Here is a 26,177-nt window from a genome sequence, read left to right on the forward strand (position 1 = left end):
TTCATTATTTTTAAAGGCTTCTACCCTGGTCTACTGAGCTTTAAGTACTTCATATTTTTAATTTAAATTTCTTTTTTTCTTTCTTCATTTTCTAATTTTGAATCAAATAGTTTTTTTTAAATGTAATTTCTATCTCTGCTATTTCTTCAATTTTTGCTTTCGCAAACTCATGTCCAGATATCTAAAAATTACAAAAATGAGTAAATAGTGAAAATTACTTATGTCAGTTAAATACTACAATCAAAATGTCTTATCAAAAAAATATGTTTACAGCTTAGTTTCTTTCTTTTTTTCTTTTCCTTGTTTTTTGGGCTCTTTATCATGTTGGTTAACCTGCAAATAGAAAAAGGTACCTATAAAGTTGTTTGCTCACAAAAGCAAATCTAATTTTCATGTTAATGAATCCATATAACATAAACAAAAAAAAAGAAAAATCTGTTATTAAAAAAGTATTAAAATTATTTAATAATATTTTACTTTTAGTTACCTAATTACATTATGCAACTTACTTGGGCTTCTATTATTATATTACTTACATCATTATGGGACATTTCTTTATCTGTAGGTGCAGCCTCTGTTATGATGGGATTTAAAAGAACCTGAAATTATCAACAATAATGAGTACATAATTATTTATGGTCCAACAGTTATAAAAGTCTGAACTGCTAAATCTATACCTACTAATCCATTCAAATATTATTACTTAATGCAAAAATAACTCTGTCTGTACGTTTCTTTGGTTTACTATGTTTTGATAAGTATTTACTTCAGTTCCTATTAAATTGTCATTGACAATGTCATCTGCAACTTCTTCAGCTATAGGTGTTGTAGCTACTGGAATATCGAGTACCTGAAACTATTTGTACTGTAAACAATCACGCCCAGATTTCAGAAGCTAGTTTATGTCATGTTGTAAAATTTACTAGCTAGGTGGTACCATCTCAAGTTAATATTTCTGATTGTTATACATGCTTATAACTTACTACTTTATGCGTAAAGTTGTGTAATAGGGAGCAATGTTGATATGATTTGAAATTTGACACCAATTTTGTTGCCACTGCACGCTATAAACTGAAGTCCACGCGAACGAAGTCACTGGCAACAGCTATCTAATCTTAATATATAAACTACTCAAAACAAAATAGGGCCCACTTGATTTTTATCATCGGCAAAGAAAACAATCAAAAAAATATATTATTTATGGGTAGATATAGTGAGGGTAAAGTGTTATTAATGGCGTAAACCAATAAAATAATGATAATAACTTTAATTTTCTTAAAAATACACATTAGCATGAAAAATTAAATTTTTTACGTAAAAATTGATTTTTTCAATTTTTATTTTTGGTAATTTGACGAATAGGGCGGGTTACATAAGGGTGTCCTAGTATCGAGTGGGTCCTCCTGTATTACGAACGCACTCTCTGAGCCTGTTTGGGACACTCTCAATTAAGTGGGTGACATTTTCCTGGGGTATTTGCTCCCAGCACATTTTTAAAGCGTTTATGAGCTCCTGTTCACTATTCACTTCAGTATAATTTGCTTTTAGGCTTCTTTTCATCTGGTCCCATAAATGCTCGATCGGATTGAGGTCGGGGCTCATTGCCGGCCACGGTAAAACTGAGATATTCGCTTCAGATAGAGCCGTCTGGGTTAGGCGAGCCGTATGCGCACGAGCATTATCCTGCATGAGAATAAAATTATTGCCCACACCTTGTGCATAGGGGACGATATGAGGTCGGACCACACGCTCGACGTAGCTGGCAGCAGTTACGGTACCCTCGTTTAGAATTACCAGCTCCGTTTTACCCATTAAGCTGATACCGCCCCACACCATAACACTGGGCCCCCCAAACCGATCAGTCTCGCGGATGCAAGGGTTGGTAAAGCGTTCACCTTCTCTTCTCCACACTCGTATGCGTCTGTCATCACTTGAAAACTTAACTTTTGTCTCATCTGTGAAGAGTACAGTCCTCCAATTGTCCATGGTCCAATCCAAACGCTCACGTGCGAACCTAAGACGAGCTGCACGATGAGCCCTCGTGAGTTTAATGCGCACAACACGCACTCTGGATCGTTGTCCGTCATCATGCAGTCTGTTTCGGACCGTTTGGTCACTTACCAGCGTACCAGTGGCTTGCCGGAGTCGATTTTGTAGAGTACGGGCGGTGACGGTGCGCTCTCTACGGGCAGACAATCGAAGGAATCGATCGTCTTGAGTCGTTGTGGATCGTGTTCTACCTGATCCAGGTCTCCTAGCTACACTGCCAGTCTCCTGATAGCGTTCCCACACATTTCTGATAGCTCGTCGTGATACTCTAAGTCGTAATGCTACTGATCTCTGTGACTCTCCCTCTTGCAGCAATACCACAGCTCTTGAAGCACTTTCCATGTTCATATGGTTCCGAATACGTGGCATTATAACGTGCTCTAGTAACTCAATTAAAAAAACAGTAAAACAAAGCAAAAAGCGCCTGTAACGATAGTCGGAATACAACTGAATAAGAAATTGGGCATTGGGTGATTTTTACTCAGTTTGTTTTGCCTGACCACTTGAGGGTAAAAATTAGAAAAAATGTTGTTCTAAAGATCTATAACAACTCATAAACATGTAAGTTTTACGGTGAAACACTTGAACTGGCCCATAAATAAGTCTAAAGCAACATGTTTACACTTTTTGTGAAAAAATCGTGGTGGGCCCTATTTTGTTTTGAGTAGTTTCTTGTGTGCGTGTGTATGTGACTGAACTCCTCCTAAACGACTGGACCAATTTTGATGAAATTTTTTGTGTGTGTTCGTGGAGATTCGAGAATGGTTTAGATTTACAGTTTGGTCTACTGGAAAATGTTTTTTCAATTAATTTCTTATTTATAAGGAGTTGTTGATTTTGGAATGTTTTACATTAGATCCGCCGGACGGCGCTATCATCGCATTCAATATTATTCTATTTCAATTTTAGTTTGTCCTGACAGATGGTGCTACGATTAATTTGAAAAAATTTTGTTATTCAATTCATGTGCTGATTAAAATATTAAATAAATAACACATAGGCTACAATTTTAACCGACTTTCAAAATGGGGGAGGTGTTATGTTCGTTTTCTTATATTCAACGATTACTCCGCCGTTTGTTAACCGATTTTCAAAATTTTTCTTTTGGTATATAGGGTATCATCCCAATTTGGTATTATATTCAGAAAAGTGGTGATCTGATGAAGGATCCATAAGTAATCGAGGGAACTCCTCAAAACTTATAGGGAAACATATGGTGACTTCGGTTTCGTGAGAAGTATTCTAAGCATATGCTACCAACAAGTAAGATTTTGCACCGAGATATACCTGGTATACCGTGGTTCGGAAGGTGCTGAGAGAATTCCTGATTCTTTATAGATACAAGTTTGGGAGTTTCGGCGTTGTTTTAAGAACAGAAAGCATATGCTACTATGCAAATTACATTCTTCATCATCATCATCATCATCATCACTACCATATTATACCATTTCATAGTCTTTTAGATCGAGACTCGAGTTTGTCAAGCGATAATTAAAAAAAATCTATATCTACCTAATATTATAAACCTGAAGAGTATGTTTGCTTGAACGCGTCAATCTCAGAAACTACAGGTCCGATTTAAAAACTTATTTCAGTGTTAGATAGATCATTTATCGAGTAAGACTCATCATTTATCGAGAAGGTTATATTATATTATTACTCTAAGACTAATACGACAGAAGAAACTCAGGAAAATGTGGGAAAAACGGGGGATATATTTTTTATGGGAAAATGTACCTACGGATTCTGTAAAATTTCTAATTTACGCGGGCGAAGCCGCGCGGGACATCTAGTATTATATAAAATTCTTGAGTCACAGTGTTTGTTACGAATGGAGTAATTGAATGGAATAAATTTTAGAATTATATACTTAACCACCTATTTGAAATGCCATAAAACCTATCATAGTGATGATAAATTATTACCATTTGGTCTGAATCATACGCATTTGTGTCTACGACAAACTCATTCGGCAGCCACTGTGTGATATCATCACCATCGCTCTGTGATGTTATTTTTGTTGGTGATGGTGGGCCTCCACCAGTCTTAAATATAGATTTCTTCCTTTCTGCAAGCTCTTTCTTTTTTGAAATTTTTATATGACTTTACTGTCCTTTTAACTGAGCCACTGTTCTACGTCCACCCTTGCACAAGGAATTGAAACTGGAAGATAATATCGTTAGATAAATTTTAGATTGAATATTCAATTTTACAGTACTTATACAATAACAATGCTTTAAATTTGGTTCAAACTTCAAACACAATTAACAAATATGAAAGTAAATTGGCAAAATAAGGAGAAATAATTAGTAAAAAAAGAAAGTAGTCAATATACTATTATAATTGGACGTAGTTACATGAAAAGGATCCAATCCACATCAAGTCATTTTCGAGATATTGACATTTTGAAGTTTATGACGTATTTCTTCATAGGTATTAATTATAAAATAAGTTGTCAGTATATTGTTAACGTGTATTATTATATTTATTTTTATTGGTTATAGTACAATCAAACACAATATTGTATTTTAGGAGATATTTGTTAAAATATGCATTTGGATCCTTTTCGCTAAATAACAGTTTATATTGTGCACGCTCAAGACTTAATTCATTAAAACGACCCATGTAAAACATATATATTCATTATTATTATTTTTTCAATAAAACATTAATTTTTATTATTATAACAGCTTTAATTTTATAAAAAAAGAACAATCATACAGAATGCCATTCTGAAACTTAAAACACAAAACATGAATTATTTAAAGAAATAGGTACCTAGTACCTACTGAAGTTTAATTTCAATACGAAAAAAAGCGAAGTAACAGTAATCTTATTAGTTAACCGCCAAGTTTAGTCATCATCCTCCTCGGGAATAAAATCAAGATTTCCGTCGTAGCCATCTATGTCTTCTGTGATGTTAGAACTACCCTTTAGAGACTTATAAAAGTCTTGACAATCTTTTGGGATCAAATCTAACATGGACATAAGATCATCCAACTTGGGTTGAGGGATTACCTTGCCGTTGGGCCACAATAAAATAAGGTATTTCTCACTTATATCCAAGTATTTACCTTTTAACTTTTTTCCAATATGCAGTTGATGGAAATTATCAGAATCGGCTTTCATGAAAACATGAAATTTATCGTCCTTATCTATTAAAATAAACTTTGTCTTTAACCAATTAACTTTTTCTTTGGATGCAAAAAGTTTTCTATTTACTGTATTCTTTTCAAGTGTTTTGGTCCCCATAAAATCATTTTTTTCCATTCGGTAAACTTGTAATGGATGTTGTTTTTTGCAATTTTTAATAATATTAATATATTCATTGACTGTGTATATCCTTTCATGGTATTTCAGCATTGTTTCTATTTTGGAAAAATCTGTATCATTCGGTAAAAATGTGTGTCCCGATTCCAAATATTTAAAAGTTATCGTCTTTAACGTGGGATGGGAATTCAAGACCGCTTTTAACATCAATACTATTTTGATGTTGCGATTTTGGCCCCCACAACAATCGCTCCAGAGCACAAGATGTTCTACTTTAGGGTCCAGTTTATATTTGATATATTTGGAAATACATGATCCTACTTCTTCCGACCCTCGACCCGCTTCGCCCTCAACCCAAACATAACAATGTCCGATATTATCTGAGCCAGTATGTACAGAACAATTGTAAAACCAAAGTTGTCGTTTGTAAAAAACGACGCTTGTTGGGATTCGAGGAAGAGGCAACGTTTTTTCCATATCAAATGTAATACACTCAAAATTGTCTTCGGTTTTGCAAATGAAAGCAAAAGCTTTCATCATATCCTCTTTCATATCTTTCCTTAAATCTTCGGCTCTCTTCAAGTGTATCTCTTTTTCTTCTTGATACTGTTTGCGCTCAACATCTGATGTACAATTTTTAATCTTGATTGATAGAGTGTCACATTTATTGCATGTGTCTTTACGTAAACTCTTACATCTAAGATTGAAATTATCGTAAAATATGTGTTTTAGAGTTGAAAACGATACTGGCTTTTTTGGATTTTCAGGGTCGGTATTTATTATTTTATTGAATTCCTCTAAATATAAATCATATATAGCTTGTACAGTCATTCCTAATTTCAAGAACTTGCAACCATTAGTTTGATCCCTCCTTTAATGTGATTCGTATTGTGGCAATTTGTTAATTATATTTTTTATAAACTCTATTTCGTGCACTTTAGTCTTATTCCAACCGCCACCCTGTCTCCCTCGTTGGTCTTGTAAGGTACTTCCACTACGATTTTTTTTCAAACTTATATCAACTTTTTTTGTTGTAATTTGAAAGTTATTAATATACATATCTCGACAAACGTCTATTCCACATAAAGAGTATGTCCGTGTATATTCTCTTGGTCTTTTTTTTTCCACTCTTGTTCCCCTTTAAGACGGTGTAACTCCTACTTTTTTGTTTTCTCTCATTGCTTTTGCAATATACAATGCTTGAGCTTCAAAGATCCTAAAGTGACGAATTTTTCAAACTCTTCCTGTCTCTTCTCTAAGGAAACCAATTGGTAACATTGCTTTTGACATAAGCAAGAGTAGTCCTGAAACACCTTTGGGTCAACATACTTTTTCTTGGTAAGGTAACTTTTGTTTTTATACTTTCTTGTCTTTGCTTGTGCTATAGTAAACTCTGGATGTTTTCGTTTTCGACCCTTTTTTGGACGTCCAACTGATGACAATATCTGATCCGTATTAGAATCTTCAACGGAATTTTCTTCAGTATTAGGCTCAAAAGCTTCATTTTGTAAAGTCCTTACAGCTGAACAATCAGTTATGTGTGTAAAATCCGTATGCAATGGAATCAAACTATCTGATGTTGGACTCTGTCCTGGATTGGAATAGTTCTGAAAATTCTCTACATTGTTATCAATAACGATGTCAGATTGTATAGAATATGTAGTTTCTAATGATTTTATAGTTTCGGTGTTCCCGCTTACAGTTGTTCCTTCATGTATATGTGACACATTTGTATCTTGTAAACGTGTAATCATATTATGATCTTTATGTGTTTTATCATCACTGTGGACTATAGCCTCAATACTGATTTTTCTATATGTCACTGTAGTATCATCATCAGATGAGTCTGAGTTACTTTGTGGGACATAATCTGTATCGGTATCAGTACTGAAATCACTAATATTACTTGTGTTATTCTTTGGAGGGGAAAAATGACTGTTCAAAACACTTTCTTCTTCTAAATCTACCTCGCTTAAGTCTTTAGGATACTCTTGAATCGGAGTATGAATGCCGCTCAAAGTTTGGTACAAATCTAATGTACTTGGAGACATATACGGTACAGGCGACATCTGAGGCTCGTTACCTGCAAGTATTAATTAATTTATTTAACAAGTTATTCTCTAGGCAAATTACAATATCCTGAAGTTAACATATTTGTAATATAAACGTGATGCCCTTTCGTTTGTTACCCCATAGGAGAATATTTGTCATTTTTCGATTATTCATCTGAAATTCCCGATATCATGTAAATGAAAAAAAAAACATATCTAAAACGACCTTTTAAGAAATTAGCTTTCATACAAAAAATACCGCTTTTATATAATTCCACTGTTGTAGTAGTGGTGTAGGAAAGGAATTGACTTGATACATACCCTTATTCAAAATATCAGCATCATTTTTTGTCGTTCTCAGTGGTGTCAACGGAGAATACATGGGAGCTTCTGGAGAAATCAAGTCATCTAAAAGATATAAATACACCTTTAAGCCCCAAGCCGGTCAGCTGATCAATGGTTAAACAGTTTAAGTTCGCTTTTGTCACAATAGAAATTGTTTTATTATAAATCCCATTAAAAGAAAACTTATTCCATTACATCATAACCAAAAATACATGCGCACGCGCTTTATAGAAACAAGCAAATCAAATCAAAATCAATAGAACCCAAACACGAAACAATTTTTTTAGGTTATAAAAATACCAATATTTTTAGGTTATTTAAAAATATAGTTAAATCAACAAGTAACTTACCTGGCTCAAGATCTTGTTCACTGTTTGAACAATCTTTTATCACATTACACATAATTCTATCTATCCTCTTCATTTTTGAAGTTCTTAATCATCAAATTCACGAATAAGCGCGCACATCTAGTCTCAAAAGAATTGAAGAATAAACTGACCGAACTGGCTGATTGATCAGTTGGCAGCACTGATTTGTTTTTTTTGAACGGGTCAGGCTACGAAAATTAAAATGTGTAATCCAATCCTACTTATTTAAAATTAAATATTTATACAACTCGGTTTGGGTTGTTTTTGTGAAAAATATTTCTATAATAATTTTGAATAAAATATGATCAGTAAGTAATCACCAAAAACTATGGATCGTTTTCGTTGACAGATTTTTACAATAAAACGTAAAAATGCATTTATTGAAAACAATCCAAGCTTTCTGGATCGTTTTATTTATTTACTTATAAAATAAGCAATTCAGCAAAAAAATCCAAGCAGAGTGGATCGTTTTTGCGTTTTTATTGACGTGTAATTGATGTTGGTATTCAAATTACGCAAAAAGGATCCAACCTATTTGGTTCGTTTTACTGATTTAGTTTCTAACACGGGGTAAGAACCACGACAGTTGGATTGTTTTAAGTGAAAAAATATACATAAGCGGGTATAGATGTGGGTTGGTTCCGATATCGATATTTAGCATCAGTTTGGTATACTTAAGCCATTTTTGACAATGTTGTGGATTGGATCCTTTTCGTGTAACTACGTCCAATTATGGTTAAGATAAAACCTGTCATGCACAGCAACCCATGCTTTCTTTTTTAGTAAATTTGTATTCGTGTCCGTAATTTTGTTTTCAATTGTGCGCACACGTTCTTTGATAAGTTCTTTTAGTAAATTCTAAGAACAAAACAACACAACTTTAAGTCATAGCTGGTACGTACATAGAGACGTAATTATTTTAACTAAACACACATGCCACTGTAACTTAGAAAATGCCTTAATTCTTGGTGGAATTTAGCAAGTAACCTTTGGCAATAAGCGGTTAGCGGCGAAGCTACCTTCTGCGCCAGACGGTGGCATCGTCATAATTTATCATTCAGTCATACTTACTTTATCCTCGTCGAGCCAGTTTTCACTTCGGATGCGTGTTATTTTGTCACTTTGCATTTTTATGAATATGAATAACTATGAATCAATCGAAATTCGAAGGCTATAAATTTTCCGAGATTCCTAGGCGGGCGGCGGTCTCAGGTTGCCAATGTCAATATGTCAATTGTCAAAGTCTACTTTGCTCTATGATTTATGAAATCCATAAAGTATTTTAATTTTAAGTATTTAAGTATATTAAAAATAATGAATAGGTAAGTACCTAGTAGGTTTTAATTTATACTTGGTTTGTAAATTTAAATTATGGTTATTATCTATAATAGTACCTATTATTTCTGTTTATTTGTTTTGTACAAAAAGAGGACGGTATTTGATTATAATACAAGTTCACAATAATAATAAACTTTTTCGTAAGTAGTAGGTTAACGCGCGCGCGTAAACAAACACGACGCGACGTTGTGTTCTGTGCTGTGATAGTCATAGTCAATCATGGTTGTCGTGGTTGATGTAGATCGTTTCGATCGTTTTTTGTATTGTTTATTGTATCAAGTTTGATTAATTTTAAACATTGATTTGATTTGTAATCTAATTTTAATTGCCTGAAATGTAAAATCAGCGATATGCGATCAGTAGTTGGGAAAGGGTCCGGTGGCTTTAACACAGGTCATACTGTAACCTAGCTAAGCTGCCGGTTGCGATCTTAACATTCTAATATAAAAAACCATTGAAAATAAAATAATTTGCATGTTGTAATTGTCTAGATTAAGGTTTTTATGTTATCGAGCTGAATAAAAGTACATTATTATTATTATAAGTATGCCATCACAGTTACTATAAATCTTGTCAAGGGTGTCGATTTATGAATGAAGAAAGTCACCAAGTCAAGATTTAAAAAAAATCTCAGAACACTGTACAGTGCACAGCCTAGCCCATGACCCGGTAACCACTTGACGTTGAGTTTCGATGCACTTGTTTGGGCTATTTCACTTCTCATTACCGTGGCTTTCTAATAGCGAAAGAATTATTTAAATTGGTTCAGTAGTCTCGTAACTCGTAAGTTAAATAGTAATAAGCAAACGATTAAATATTTCGTCTCTACAATATTAGTAAGTATAGATATTTAAAAATACATTAGTCCCAACTCCCAACCCAATTCGCAGTCTAAACTCAGTCACTGATGGGCTTTTGTTTAAAATATACAATAGGTAAGTACTTATCAAAGAAAATCATATACGTAGGTATGTAGGTAGGGACGTAGTAGTTAATACAATCGATCCAAAATACTTTTAGACAGGTAAGTATCTATATAAACAGTTCAACAACAAACAGGACACTCGACGTCAGGATAATGATCGTAAATTGCATATTTACAAATGCTGCACCAGAAAAATGAAGATTTATAAAGTGATTTTATGTTCTTTCGTTTCATAGGAAGAACAAAATGATTTGTAATAATATTGATATTATTCTTGGTCGTTGCACCACAATTAAAACATTTTTTTTGTACTACAAAATGGATCGACGGCCAAGGCCATTTTATTTTGTCTTTAAAATAGTTTTTAAAATCACTTCTTTTAAAAAAACGATCTACATCAATCACGACAACCATGATTGACTATGACTATCACAGCACAGAACGCAACGTCGCGTCGTGTTTGTTTACGCGCGCGCGTTAACCTACTACTTACGAAAAAGTTTATTATTATTGTGAACTTGTATTATAATCAAATACCGTCCTCTTTTTGTACAAAACAAATAAACAGAAATAATAGGTACTATTATAGATAATAACCATAATTTAAATTTACAAACCAAGTATAAATTAAAACCTACTAGGTACTTACCTATTCATTATTTTTAATATACTTAATGGGATACTTACTTACTAATGAGAGTATCCTAGCACTTCTTTTCATTGTGCCTGTTATTTTACTTCCACTGGGTGAATCTACTCAAAATGTTATTTTAGGCCAAAAATTGTGTTTTTTAAAAAACCCTTGAATATTGCTCTGAATCTTTCTGGTGATAAAAGACACCGAAATAGAATTCTCTTTCTGTAAGAGTCACGAAAAAAAATTAAATAATTTAAGAGATATTTAATATTAAGTAAAAACTGTTGTTCATGACAATGACAAAATTTGTGGAAAATGACGTGTTTACTTAGAATAATGACAATTTGTTGAGAATAATGATTATTTTAAAAATCTTATCCGTTCGCCTCCGTTGTCCAGTGGTCCAGAGCGTGACTCTTGACTCAGAGGTTTGATTCCCGCGTTGGAAACATATTGTTAATTGTTATTTCCAAGTTTAGTAAGGACTTAGGACATTGCAAGCTGATCACCTGATTGTCTGACACTCAGAACAGGAAAATAAGGTCTGACAAGTAAGATGATCCATGCGTCGGATCACGGATGGGCATGTAAAAGTCGGTCCTGCGCATCTCTCGCCAGTCGTGTCGGTCGTCCGTCCCACTGGGTTATGAGAGTTAAAAGGAATAGAGAGTGCTCATGTGTACTGCGCACACACTTGGGCACTATAAAATTACTCCTGCGTAACTGGCCTGGTTTCAATGAAACCAGCCACCGTCACCGAAACCGGTGTGGGGGTTATTATTATTATAAGTAAAAAATAGGATTTTCAATAAAACTTGTATGTTAGTAAATGTGTTGATTTGTTATCTTAATATATATATTTCTTGTGTGCGTGTGTATGTGACTGAACTCCTCCTAAACGACTGGACCAATTTTGATGAAATTTTTTGTGTGTGTTCGTGGAGATTCGAGAATGGTTTAGATTTACAGTTTGGTCTACTGGAAAATGTTTTTTCAATTAATTTCTTATTTATAAGGAGTTGTTGATTTTGGAATGTTTTACATTAGATCCGGCGGACGGCGCTATCATCGCATTCAATATTATTCTATTTCAATTTTAGTTTGTCCTGACAGATGGTGCTACGATTAATTTGAAAAAAAAATTTGTTATTCAATTCATGTGCTGATTAAAATATCAAATAAATAACACATAGGCTACAATTTTAACCGACTTTCAAAATGGGGGAGGTGTTATGTTCGTTTTCTTATATTCAACGATTACTCCGCCGTTTGTTAACCGATTTTCAAAATTTTTCTTTTGGTATATAGGGTATCATCCCAATTTGGTATTATATTCAGAAAAGTGGTGATCTGATGAAGGATCCATAAGTAATCGAGGGAACTCCTCAAAACTTATAGGGAAACATATGGTGACTTCGGTTTCGTGAGAAGTATTCTAAGCATATGCTACCAACAAGTAAGATTTTGCACCGAGATATACCTGGTATACCGTGGTTCGGAAGGTGCTGAGAGAATTCCTGATTCTTTATAGATACAAGTTTGGGAGTTTCGGCGTTGTTTTAAGAACAGAAAGCATATGCTACTATGCAAATTACATTCTTCATCATCATCATCATCATCATCACTACCATATTATACCATTTCATAGCCTTTTAGATCGAGACTCGAGTTTGTCAAACGATAATTAAAAAAAATCTATATCTACCTAATATTATAAACCTGAAGAGTATGTTTGCTTGAACGCGTCAATCTCAGAAACTACAGGTCCGATTTAAAAACTTATCTCAGTGTTAGATAGATCATTTATCGAGTAAGACTCATCATTTATCGAGAAGGTTATATTATATTATTACTCTAAGACTAATACGACAGAAGAAACTCAGGAAAATGTGGGAAAAACGGGGGAAATATTTTTTATGGGAAAATGTACCTACGGATTCTGTTAAATTTCTAATTTACGCGGGCGAAGCCGCGCGGGACATCTAGTAAAAATGTATTTCCTAAAATATAGCTAATACCAAAATCTGCCTTTAAAAAAATATATTCTACCTTTTCGAGTCACCTGCAATAAAAAATGTACACCTGTTGAATAATAATAATTCTGATACCTATTTATTATTTCTCAAATAATATTTTATTATCAAACGTTCCGCGCGGCTTCGCTCGCGTAAATTAGATATTTCACAGACAAATTAGAGCACAAAAAATAGCCTTTGATCCTTCACGTGGTCAATTTCTTAATTCTTATCAGTTATCTGTACCAAATAAAAGGAAAAATTGCTCCAGTAGCTCGTGAGATAAGCCCCTTCAAATAATTTCCCCCGTTTTTTCCATTTTTTCCTCTATTTCTTAGCTCCTATTAGTCTTAGCGTAAAAAAATATAGCCTATGGCTTTCCTCGATAAATGGGCTATCTAACACTGAAAGAATCTTTCAAATCGGACCAGTAGTTCCTGAGATTAGTGTGTTCAAATAAGCCCTCTTTCAAATAATTTCCCCCCGTTTTTTCCACATTTTCCTCTATTTCTTCGCTCCTATTATTCTTGGCGTGATAAAATATTCATTATAGCCTTCCTCGATAAATGGGCTATCTAACACTGAAAGAATTTTTCAAATCGGACCAGTAGTTCCTGAGATAAGCGCGTTCAAATAAGCCCTTTCAAATAATTTCCCTCCGTTTTTTCCACATTTTCCTCTATTTCTTCGCTCCTATTATTCTTAGCGTGATAAAATATTGCTTATAGCCTTCCTCGATAAATGGGCTATCTAACACTGAAAGAATTTTTCAAATCGGACTTGTAGTTCCTGAGATTAACGCGTTCAAACAAACAAACAACCTCTCCTGCTTTATAATATTGAAGTGTAGATAACATTTTTACTACTTTTCTTACTATTCTACTACTATTTTTCGAAAATGTGTCAAATAACTACCTAATTGTAATATCGACATTGCATCGATTCGATATATTTGTCCCTGTTTTCCTGACAGTTACAGATTTGATCATTATTCTGAATGATCGTCATTATGTTTTTAGGGCTATTCAGGAAAAAGACGTTCAGAAAAATGAGGAATTCACTAAATTCGTTTATAATTAAGTATTGATATAAAGAAAACTAAGAAAATTATTAAGAACTTAGAAATGTTGCGGGCCTTTATAACTTGGTATAAAAAAAGTTGTGAAAAACAGACAAATGTTGGCACACATCGAGAAATGTAAATGACGTCTTATTTGGAAATTTTTGTAGAACGTATTTCAAAGAGAGAGAGAGAGAGAGCATAAAACAAAGACCTCTATCCACACCAAAGCACTGCGATCAAATAAAGTGAGCCAGCAGATTTTATCGCAAAATAGGTTTCAATCCGTCACGTTGAGTATATCGGCAAGGCATTCAAAGCAAACAATGCGCAGGACAATGACGCGAATTTTATGAACATTTTAAAAATATAATTTTTAGTTATTTAATGTAAGTTGATGTGTTATTTGTTGGTATCGGATAGTTTATTAGTTCTTTATCTTCAAATTAACATTAAATTTTTAATCCTTTCTAGCTCATTTTTTTTATAAATAATAAATTGTAAGCGGCAGTATCAAAACGACACGCAAAAATTTCATAATTTGGTACTTTTTTTTATAATAACTTTTGAAATATTAGCTCTACTTTCAAATAGTTTTAGCAGCATTTTCGTAAGTTAATTAGACATTGAAATGTGTAATGTTACATCAAATTTACGAAGGCGTTTTGAACCCAACTTCGAAGACATGAATTTAGTCTCTCTCAAATATTCGCCCCACTACACAATATTTATACCACAAGCGTCATTACGTCCGCGCTGGCCGGCAAAAAATATAAACAAAAACATGCCCTTGCATGTCGCGTGCGAACTCCGCCCCCTCGCCTCTGTCACCCCCGCGTCTCCTCTGGGACGATGTCGTTTTGTGGGACGTAATTAAATCACACATTAGAATTGATAAAAACTTTTATTATATACAGGAATCCACATTATCGGCGTGTTATACGTAAACAAAGTATCGAATATACGCCACTGATATACGGCGCACAGTAGCGACCTCCAAAATTCGCGCGCCAAATAGCGGAACTAAGAAATACGCCGAAAAGCACTCCGGTGACAAAACAACGTCCATGCCAATATTTCACCCAGCCATTGTACTAACCTTAACACTACTTCTGGCTGAATTTGAGAGATGGTCAATCTTGCGTCCGTATACAGGATGCAACAAGTCAGTCGGACGCAATATCATCGGTAAAAACCGCCATGTAGGACCTAATATCAACTCCGGGGTGGAAATATATATATATATATATATATATATATATATATATATATATATATATATATATATATATATTTATTTATATATAATAGGGCTGAAATTTGGCATGCAGGTAGATGTTATAACGTAGGCATCCGCTAAAAAAGGATTTTGCTAAATTCCAACCCCAAGGGGTTCAAATAGGGGATGAAAGATTGTATATAATAATACTTCTTAAAGCGAGCGAAGCCGCGGGCAAAAGCTTGTTTTATATATAAGAAGATAAATGAAGAATTAATACAATGAAAAAGTATGAATATCATTTTTATTTATATGTGCTACTAATTTGTTTTATCATACTTTTGTGATACAGAAATAATTATTTATAAATGAAAATCATATCACCTCAATTCCCCTATTTTTAACTTCACGATTTTTTTATTAATACTCGAAGTTAAAAAAAATAGGAGCATTATATTTAATAAATAGTAAAATTGCCGTTTTTTCCGAGTCAAGGCGGTTACGCAGAGGTTCGTAAATCAAACTTTTTATTTCTTGTCGCAACTCGTATAACATCCGCATCCGTATGAAAATCCGCATTGATTTAATGCGGATGCAGATGCAGATGTCCAAATTTGCGCGGATGCGGATGCGAATATTGGAAACATCAGCATCCCTGTTTTGAACATGTTAATTCGAAGAGGAATAATCTACTTTTGTCGAAATTATGCGTTTCGGAATATTTTTTTTCTAGTGGATTGATCACGTTTTGTCAGGATTTTGTTTTCGATGCATATAGATTTCAATGTTACCAACTTAAAAAAAATAAAAAATCCACTTTGGTCGCAAGTGGAATAGTCAAGTTTTGAAAAGAACCTCCTCAATTAATATATTGCATTCTAAAAAGTTAAAACCATTCTAAAATTAATCTCTCTCTTTGTGCTGATATTTTAGTGACTTACATTTTTATGTACTCGACGAATTTTCTTTAATTTTATGAGTCGTTTTTCTTCTCTTTTCTTTAAAGCCATTTTTGCAATTTTCGTTTTTGGCTTGCTACTGTGAACTGTCATTGTTAAGAGCGTTTACACCGTTTACGCTCAATTTGGTTTAAAACTGCTTTTCAAACTTGTAATAATCATCAACCACTTAGCTTTAAAAAAAGCTAATAACTTATTTTTATAGGAAATTTCACTGTGATATATCACAATATAGTTAGCAGAGAAAAAAATACGATTTATGACTATTTTTACATTTAATCTCGATACCTTAACAGAGGTTTTCTTAAATTCCGTTTTAGTATCAGTTTCGAAGCTTTTAATTTACGAAACCAGCGACTGATCTAATTGAAAAATAATAATAACCTATTGATAAGATCCTTAAGCAAATAGCAGAAAAAATATTTCGTTTAGGTATTTAACTTTATGTAATTTGAATTCAAAGAATGAGAAATTAAAGAAATATCAAGGAATTAAAACTATTTATTTAACTTAATTTAATATAATAATAGCTTCATGACATAGAAGAACACTTAAATTAAAAAAAATGTTTTTAAATATCAACAAATCTTTTTTTTTTCTACAAATATTTTAAAACTACTATAAATCTGTGCGCGCAAAGCAATTCAAATAGTCCGCCGCAGGTTTGTATGGAAACTTGATATTAAGTGTAAAAGCTCTTATAGGTACTATTTAAAGATATACTTGGTTCATTACTTTTATATGTATTTTTCGACACTCCAACAATATTTTCTTTATTTTCTTCAGTCTCTTCTTTTGAATCCGTTGGAACTTCTTCAAGATTATTCTGTACTCTTTCCAATTCTTTGGCTGTACGTCCTTCTTCTATGGTACTTTGATTACGGCAAAAAGAACGTTTTAAATTTATTTCACACGTTTTAAATTTATTTCACATCTTTCATCGATAACTAGATCATTTTCTGTTTCCTTACCACTGTCTTCGTTTTCTTCTCCTATGTCGCTTTTTTTATTCTTGGAAGAAAAATTTGGATTATTTACGTCAATGTTTTTTTCTTTGATATTGTGATCTTCTTCCGTTCCTTCTGTAATTAAGTTTTTGTTATCTTCCTTTTCAGCGTCATTAGACATATCGTCATCCTCATAATTTGCAATTGGTAACTTTGAAAGTTTTGATCGTTTTCTTGACGTAGAGGCTCTTTGATTCTTTGCCAATTTTCTTTTCTTAGAGTTCTTTAAAATGTTTTTGAAAAAACTTTCGTTTTCAAAAACATTTTAAAGTTTACATAATAAACGTTTTCAAAAACAGTGAACCATATCCCAAAAACAAGACAAAATATTTTTGTAAGTCTTAAAGGCAATTTTAATATCGTCTTTCCGACTGCCTCCGCTCCAAGTGAATTGGCACAGCAAGTCTCTCGAAAATAAGATATCCACTAATGTATCTCTCAATCCTTTTCCCCCGGAGCATATTACAGAATATCTGTTCTTTAATTGTTGTCTTACGCTACTCTCGGATAACTGCTGTTCTAATTCGTTTAATTTTTGAATATTATCAATTGGTTTTACATAAAAAACTGAATTAGTTGCTGTAGATTTGGTTTCATCACGCTAAGACTAATAGGACCGAAGAAATACAGAAAAGTGTGGAAAAAACGGGGGAAATTATTTGAAAGGGCTTATTGTCTTAAGAAACTACTGGAACAATTTTTATGTTATTTGGCACACATGAAGAATAAACCACGTGAAAGGACATAGGTTTCTTTTTTTGCGGAAAATGTATGGTTTCCGTGACATTTCTAAATTACGCGGCCGAAGCCTCTCGGAACATCTAGTTTGGAATATAAGTACAGAATTTATTCGAATGATTGAGGTCACATTCGCCAGACAAAGAGAGTATTTTTCAAGTGTCTCGGCACGTGGCCTTACTCCTTTTGTTAGCATCGGGTCGTCGGATTCATGATTTGACGCTTTTAAGCATCGACGAGCAGCACTGTGAGCGAACTGACTCTTCAATAACATTTTGGCCTAGTTTCGGTTCGAAAACAGATAACGCCAAAATCGCCAATCCGTTGGTTTCTGACAATATGTTCAGGGGATCCAAGTTTCTGCTTAGTAAAATTGGTCAATTGTCTAATTAATGCTCATAGAATAAAGCTTATTCATTACCACTCGAGGCGAGGTCTAGACCGCTTCGAGATAGATATGAGCGCTGCGCCGGCGCGCCGTCGTCGCTGCGAATTCTCACGACGCGCCGCCTCCATGTCACTTGTCGGGTCGCCACTCACCGTGCCGCACCTCTGCCGTGCCTCTACTCCCCCCGCGATGCTTCCGCTCCCCGCCCCGCCCGGACGGCCGCGCGTTTGCTTGTCTGATCAGTCGTAAATCAGAGTAGAATATTTTACCGAACGCGGTGTCCGTTTCTTTATTAATGCAGCGGCGTGGCATAAACGATGCCTTCACAAATTAGTATTGACGTGTTCAATTCATGAAGCCCTAAGCGGCCGCATCCGGCCGCGATAACAATAGATAAGCTATTGTGTCTCGTTATTCCACGATCGATGAACAAAAACTAAAGATATTTTCATTACACCAATGAAAAGTCTGTCCACGAAACATACGCAGAGTTTTTGCTCGACCGAATTTGGCCCGCTACCTGTCAACCTGCAAAAAACGAAGAACTGTTTTGGTTGATCAAGTCTATTGTGCAGCTTGCTTGCGAAAGGCTCAAGTGAAAGGTAACGGAAAAAGCGTAGCGACGTATCTTCTAAAACTTTTAAGATGTCTCTAGTTTGAAAGACAATAAACCCCAAAAGTTTCCGAATATAAAATAGTTTTTCACTCCAAAAAGTCCGAGAACACCAATTACGAGTACAACTGCAAAAAAACGCGATAAGTGGGCGCTGTCGGGTCCTATCTACTGGTAAATTAAATAAAAAAGGTAAAAGATAGAACTCCGATATATTCTGATTTTTACAGTGATATATTTTAGTGGACGTGCGCGTGCGCCGGTGGTCCGGGAAGAAGAGAGTAGCCCCGCCGGGCAGCTCGCCGCCGTCGCCGCTCCAAACCCGTTCCGCCTTGTCCCCCGGCACCCCCGCAGGTCCGCGAGGTCCGTGCGCCAGGGACGTCGCACTTTATGCCACGATGTCCATGCGTGGACATGCTGCCCGGGTTGAAGAGTTATCTTCAATAGGAAGTGGACAGATGTTGTTGAATCCACGCCGCAATGTCCCCTTGCGTGTCAAGATGTCGGCGACCCTCACGACACCGTCTCCGCCTGGGTACACCTTCTGGACTCGCCCCAGCAGCCATAGAAGAGGAGGCAGCGACTTGTCCTTCACGAGAACAAGAGCGCCCTCCGATAGAGCACTAGATGCAGCCGTCCATTTGGTTTTCTGTTGAAGCAGGAGAACATACTCGTTATGGAAGCGGTTCCAGAAATGTTGCCTTAAGAGTTCCACCCGCTTGTAGCGCTCCAGGGATGTTATAGAGACATCGGAGACGCATGGATGTGGAACTGACAAGAGTGGCCGTCCAATCAAGAAGTGTGAAGGAGTAAGGGCGGTAAGGTCTGAGGGTTCGTTGGATAGAGGTGTTATAGGACGGGAATTTAAAATGCCTTCTATTTGTGTTAATAGAGTTGCCATCTCCTCATATGTTAAGTTTGTTAATTTAAGCAACCTTTTTAAATGATACTTAGTGCAGCGTACAGCAGCTTCAGCCACACCATTGAAATGCGGTGAGTATGCTGGAGAGAAAGAGAACTCGATGCCCTCCTGGGAAATAGTGGATATAGCATTAGACTCCTGTAACATATTATTAATTAGATTAGCGGCACCTACAAAATTGGTACCGTTATCGGACATGATAGATTGTGGTTTACCCCGACGAGAAATAAAACGATTAAGAGTCGCTAAATAAGCTTCCTTTGTTAGGTCAGTAACGAGCTCTAGGTGCACAGCTTTGACGGCCAAACAGGTAAAAATGCATAAGTAAGATTTGATCAATTTACAGCCTCGCCCTTTACGGTCGGCTATCAATATTGGCCCGCCGTAGTCGGCACTACAGTGGAGGAAGGGAAATTCTAGAGCACTCCTACATGCCGGCGATTGGCCCATAATAGGCTGTATGCTAGTGGCCTTCTGCCTAAAACATTGAACACATTTATTAACAATACCTTTAGCTAAATTTCTGCCACCTAGTGGCCAATAAGATTGACGAATAAATGATAAAAGTAGTTGAGGTCCGCCATGAAGCAGCCTTTCGTGAGCATTTCTAAATATAATTTTTGTTAAAGGATGCTTATTACACAAAATTACTGAATGCTTCACATTATAATCGTATTGCGAGTTAGCAAGCCTGCCGCCTACGCGAATGAGGTTGTTAGCATCTAAAAAAGGCGTTAACGAAATCAGTCTATTTTTACGAGGTAAACTTTTACCTTCTTTTAATAACGAATATTCCTCTGGGAACATTTCTAGTTGTGAAGCGTGTAAAATTAAGTTTAGTGAATTTTGTAATTCTGTACACGTTAAAAAACCTTTAATTTTATTATTTTTATTTTTTAAATTATAAATAAATCTTAATATGTACGCTACTACTCTTTGTAATTTATTTATGTCTGAATATTTATCTATTAAATTTTGTAAAATAGAAAGGTTAACTAGACTTTGAGTAATTTTATTTTCATAATTATTTTTACTGGAATTAGTTACAGACAAATTGCAAATAGTTTCTGGCAAATTTTCTTTCGATATTTTAGGTAAACTAGGCCAAAAACTCTCATCTTTCTCTAAGAACTGAGGTCCATCCCACCATATTTTACAATCGCGAATAAGATCAGACCTCAGACCACGACTAAGAATATCGGATGGATTTAATTTAGATGGTACGTAGCTCCATGTGCTACCAGAAGTGTTCTCCTGAATTTCATTTACCCGATTGGCAACAAATTTCTTAAGTTGACTAGTGGAAGTTTTTAGCCAACCCAGAACAATAGTTGAATCGCACCAAAAATAACATGAATGTATAGGTATAGTGATAGACTCCTTTACCTTAGTACACAGTCTTGAACCTAGTAACGCACCGCATAACTCTAATCGCGGAGTAGTGGTTGGTTTGATTGGGGCTACACGACTTTTAGAAATAAGCAGGCGTACCGTAATGAACCCGTTGCTATCGACAGAGCGAATGTAGACACATGCACCGTAAGCGGTCTCTGATGCATCTGAAAATGTATGAATTTCATTTTTAATTGAATTAACACACGAAATCCAACGAGGTATTTTTAACTGATTTAAATTATGTAATGTGTTAGCAAAATTAAGCCATTCATTTTTTATATTTATAGGTACATCGTCATCCCATTCACACTTAGCAATCCAAAGTTTTTGCATAATTAATTTAGCCTCAATTACACATGGCGTTACCAGACCCAAAGGATCAAATATTTGACTTATAACTGAAAGAATATGACGTTTACTAACAATTTCTAAATTTTCAATATTTATAGAGTATGAAAGAATATCTGTTTCACAAGACCAATTAATGCCTAAAGTTTTAGAAGCAATATTATTTGCATATTCACAAAGATTTATTTGATTATTATTAAAAGTGTCATTATAACTTGGTGCAATTTGTTCTAAAATTTCCTTATGATTAGATTTAAATTTTCTTAAATTAAATTTAGCGGTAGCTAAGATAGATTTGACCTCGTTGCATAACTGTACAGTTTGAGAAATAGAATTACTACCAGATATAAAATCGTCGACCCAAAAATCGTGTCGTATCGCGTCTCTAGCTCCTGTGCTAGAGTCTTGTGCTAGATCGGCTAAGCTTACTAAGCACTTAGTTGCTAAATAAGGGGCAGAGGCCGTGCCGTACGTAACCGTGTTTAGAGTATACGTTTTAAGAGGCATAGACGGATCCTCACGAAAAATAATACGATGTAGAGAACGTTGCTCCGGTATTAGCTCTACTTCTCTATACATCTTCTCGATGTCTCCTGCAACGACGTACCTATGTTGTCGGAAACGTAATAAAATAGACAAGAGATCATCTTGGACGTTAGGCCCAACAGCCTGTATTTCATTTAGAGAAATACCAGTCGTAGTTTTGCACGACGCATCAAATACGGTGCGCAATTTAGTGGTTGAACTACTTTCACGTAGAACACCATGATGCGGTAAAAAATATTCTACTCGACCGTCACTAGAGCCACTTAGGCACTCGGTCATATGTCCTAGACTTTCATATTCACGCATGAAATCCGAATATAGTTTTTTAAAATACTTGTCCCTGCTAAAGCGCTTCTCTAATGAGAAAAAACGACGCTTAGCTATAGCATATGAATCACCTAAACACTTAGGATTTGACTTTAGAGGAATAGTAACTACGAATCGACCCTCATTGTTGCGATAGGTATTAGTTTGAAAATGCTCTTCACAGAAGCGTTCTTCTGCGGAAAGCTTATGCTTGGGTAAAACAGAATCAAGTTCCCAAAATTTTGTTAAATTAGAATTTAATTGCGCACTATCAGTAAAATTACAGATGTGTGAATGGGTTGTCAGTGAATAGACAGATACGGATCCGGACACTATCCAACCAAGCTTAGACTCACACAAAATAGGCTGTTTTTTACCTAAGTTTATACGATTGTTACCTACGACCTCCCAAAAAATCTCGGCACCCACTAGAATGTCTATGGCAGACGGAATACTAAATGATGGGTCGGCTAATTCGACGCCTGAGGGCATAGGTAAATGCTTAACGTTTATAGATATTGGAGGTAAATTGTTTGTAATAGCAGGTAAAATTAGACAACTAATTTGATTAGAATAAGTCCCGTTAATCGATTCGAAAGTGAGGTAACAAGACTGTGTACTATTACTAGTTAAGTTGTCAATACCTGTAACCATGGAGCTTGCACTAGACCTTGGTAGATTCAGCTTATCACATAGACTCTCAGTTATAAAGTTGGATGTACTCCCGTTGTCGAGTAACATTCGCGCAGTGTGTTTTTCACTGTTTGAGCTGACGACTCGAACCAATGCTGTGGAAAGTAAAACAATAGACCGCGTAGTAGGCTGTTTGGTACAATATGTTGTAGCATTAGCTGAAAGTGTGACATCTGAAGGCCCAGGCATAGGATTTATAAATTGAGAATTTGATTTATCTCAATGTAAAAGAGTATTATGTTTGATTTTACAATATTTGCAATGAGCTAATTTACAACGCTTATCGTCATGACCCGGACGTAAACAATTTTTGCAAACATTAAATTCTTGTACCTTTTTAATACGTGATTCGACCGAAAGTCTTTTAAATAATTCACATGTATATAACAAATGATCTTTACTACATAATGGACATTTATTTTTAAATAATTCACATGTATATAACAAATGATCTTTACTACATAATGGACATTTATTTGTGTAAATGTTTTTGGATTGGCCTTTATTATTCAAAAGCATAACATTTTTTGATTTAATATTGTTATTGCCGATGCCATAATATTTATCACTAGTTTTATTTTGTTCTTCTAATGTTTCTAAAAGGTCAGCTTTATTACTGATAAATGTACAAAATTGTACTAATGTTGGCGAATTATTAAGAGTATTGCGATGTTCTTCCCAATTTCTAGAAGTTATAGGATCTAATTTAATAGACATCATATAAATAACGAGCGTGTCCCAATAGCTAGTGTTTAACATTTTTAGTGCCCTAAGATTTTTATTTATTACGTCAATCAAGCGACGCAATAAAACACTAGACTCCCTGTGTACTGGTTCACAATTAAACAAAGCCTGTACATGAAAATTTATTAAGAGTCTGCTGTTATTGAATCGCTCACAAAGTAAATTCCACGCTATTTCATAGTTGTCTGCTTTAAACACTATATTTTTAAGCATTTCTGTTGCTGAACCTCTTAAAGTAGCACGTAAGTAATGAAATTTATTGATTTTATCGATATTTTTGTTGTTATGTATTAACGATAAATAGGTATCTCTAAATTCGAGCCAAGACTGATAGCCGCCGTCAAAGTGAGGCAGATCAATTTTAGGTAATTGAACAAAATTATTGTTTGGTCTACCTGGTCCATCTTCTGAGCCCGTTACAAACCCACCAGAGTCGCGCTTTATATCCTCGTCAGGATTGTCAGCGAGTAGGGTCTGCGCTTGTGCAATCAGTGAGTGATATTGCTCTTCAAATTGGGCTCGAGCCTCATAAGCCTCCTCTAAATTGTCTGAATGCATCTCGATCTCGGTCTGTAAATTATCAAATTCATCGTAAATTTTTATGAATTTATCGAAGCGGCTTTCTAAGTCTCTGCGCTGTAACTTGGATAAGCATTCGCTGCTCAATAAAAGCTGTAAATGATTATTGAAATGAGTGAGCTTAGCCTTCATTGAACTTCGCTTTTTGATGAGTAATTTATCAGTCATTTTAGTAGAAATGCGTAATAGTACGAAATATGGAAGATAATAACCGTGGGAAATATTTAACCTTGTTATTGAAATGAAACAATAGAATAGATAAGGCACTGCAAAACAAGTTCGATAGGCAAATAACCTATCGATGCACGTGGTCGCGTTGGTACCGCGTGCGGGATGCGCGTGGCTGATGCAATAGGTACGTGCGATGTAAGCGTTATTGAACAATTATTTTTAAATTTAACAGTTGCTTAAATTAACAATTACTATGGCAGTAATTATTTTATAATAATAAAAATGCAAAATTTCTCAAAAAGGCTAGGAAAGGAAAAATATGTAGAAATATAGGAAATAAAATTGGAACGATCTCACTCTGTAAGCCCAATCCTGTCGTCCCAATGCTCCTCTTGATGTTCCTTTGTTTCCGTCCCACGTGGCTCTTCTTGGACAAAGGAGTTATGCAAAGTCCAAGCTGCACTCCAAATCGCTGGTAATGACGAAGGACCAAATGTCGGGTCCTATCTACTGGTAAATTAAATAAAAAAGGTAAAAGATAGAACTCCGATATATTCTGATTTTTACAGTGATATATTTTAGTGGACGTGCGCGTGCGCCGGTGGTCCGGGAAGAAGAGAGTAGCCCCGCCGGGCAGCTCGCCGCCGTCGCCGCTCCAAACCCGTTCCGCCTTGTCCCCCGGCACCCCCGCAGGTCCGCGAGGTCCGTGCGCCAGGGACGTCGCACTTTATGCCACGATGTCCATGCGTGGACAGGCGCTATCTCGAGATTAAGCCCTATGGTTTGCTAGATCGTTGATGCCATTTGATACTGCGGATTGTCTCCGAAGCAGACTCATCTTCTAGACAAAATATGGCGCGAGAAGAACTAGAAGATATATACAATCGTATGCTCGCGTTAATAAATAATTGTATTTCAAAGCAAAACTGTCGATTTGGTGCTGTGACTGCCGATATATGGACCGATAAATACAGACGATGTAATTGTATATCGTACACTTATCATTTTTTTGCGGAAGACATGACGCTCGCAAAACTTACATTAGCAATGAAACGAGTTATGAAGAAACACACTGGCGAAACGATTCGAAATGAAATTCAGGTGTTGCGCTCTTTCAGAATAGAAAAAAAAGTTACTGATGCAGGTGGTAATATGAAGCGCGCTGCAAACTTATTTAGATTCGACAACCAACTCTGCCTTGGCCATGCAGTTCATAACTTAGTAAACGTAAACGGCATCGAAAAAACCAGAGGAATATTCAAAAAGATTGTAAAGCACGTTCGCTACAGAGCACCTCACGTCGAAGACGCTGCTTCTGCAGAACAGCGAGAGTTACTGTCGTTTATTAAAGACATTGGTGAACATGTAGAAGATAGTGACTACGATACGAGTGAAGACGAATCAGGTTCTGTAGCAATGAGGAGACTACAGGACCCGCTTCAAGCTCAAGACAATATTTGCCACCACCTCCACCGACAGTTAAAACGAGCA

The 26,177-nt window shown here is 35.4% G+C and overlaps 1 protein-coding gene across 6 annotated transcripts; it reads right to left on the bottom strand.

The window, feature by feature from the left end:
* Positions 1 to 19,177: 19,177 nt before the first annotated feature.
* Positions 19,178 to 25,442, bottom strand: LOC121725422. Of its 6 annotated transcripts, none has more exons than XM_042112415.1 (4): positions 25,044 to 25,442; positions 24,332 to 24,506; positions 23,144 to 23,287; positions 19,178 to 21,463 (listed from the first exon to the last, which is right to left on the bottom strand). In XM_042112415.1, the coding sequence occupies exons 2-4, from the start codon at positions 24,492 to 24,494 to the stop codon at positions 19,371 to 19,373; spliced, it is 2,400 nt and encodes a 799-aa protein (XP_041968349.1). In that variant the 5' UTR covers positions 24,495 to 24,506; positions 25,044 to 25,442; the 3' UTR covers positions 19,178 to 19,370. The 6 variants fall into 6 exon arrangements, with proteins under 6 accessions (XP_041968349.1, XP_041968345.1, XP_041968374.1 ...); XM_042112411.1 differs by having other exon boundaries at positions 24,728 to 25,442; XM_042112440.1 differs by having other exon boundaries at positions 19,178 to 19,631; positions 21,396 to 21,463; positions 24,332 to 25,442.
* Positions 25,443 to 26,177: the final 735 nt, after the last annotated feature.

Source organism: Aricia agestis, chromosome 1 (genome assembly GCF_905147365.1).
Source record: "Aricia agestis chromosome 1, ilAriAges1.1, whole genome shotgun sequence".
In the NCBI taxonomy this organism is placed as follows: domain Eukaryota; kingdom Metazoa; phylum Arthropoda; class Insecta; order Lepidoptera; family Lycaenidae; genus Aricia; species Aricia agestis.

What these genes read in the sequence shown, in the direction of transcription:
- LOC121725422 (XM_042112408.1), bottom strand. Translation starts at nt 24,683, where the DNA reads ATGACTGATAAATTACTCATCAAAAAGCGAAGTTCAATGAAGGCTAAG. An exon ending in GGGCTCAGAAGATGGACCAG is followed by an intron (nt 23,288 to 24,331) that starts GTAGACCAAACA and finishes TACTTTCCACAG; the next exon opens with CATTGGTTCGAGTCGTCAGC. An exon ending in TGCAAGCTCCATGGTTACAG is followed by an intron (nt 21,464 to 23,143) that starts GTATTGACAACT and finishes ATACATTTTCAG; the next exon opens with ATGCATCAGAGACCGCTTAC.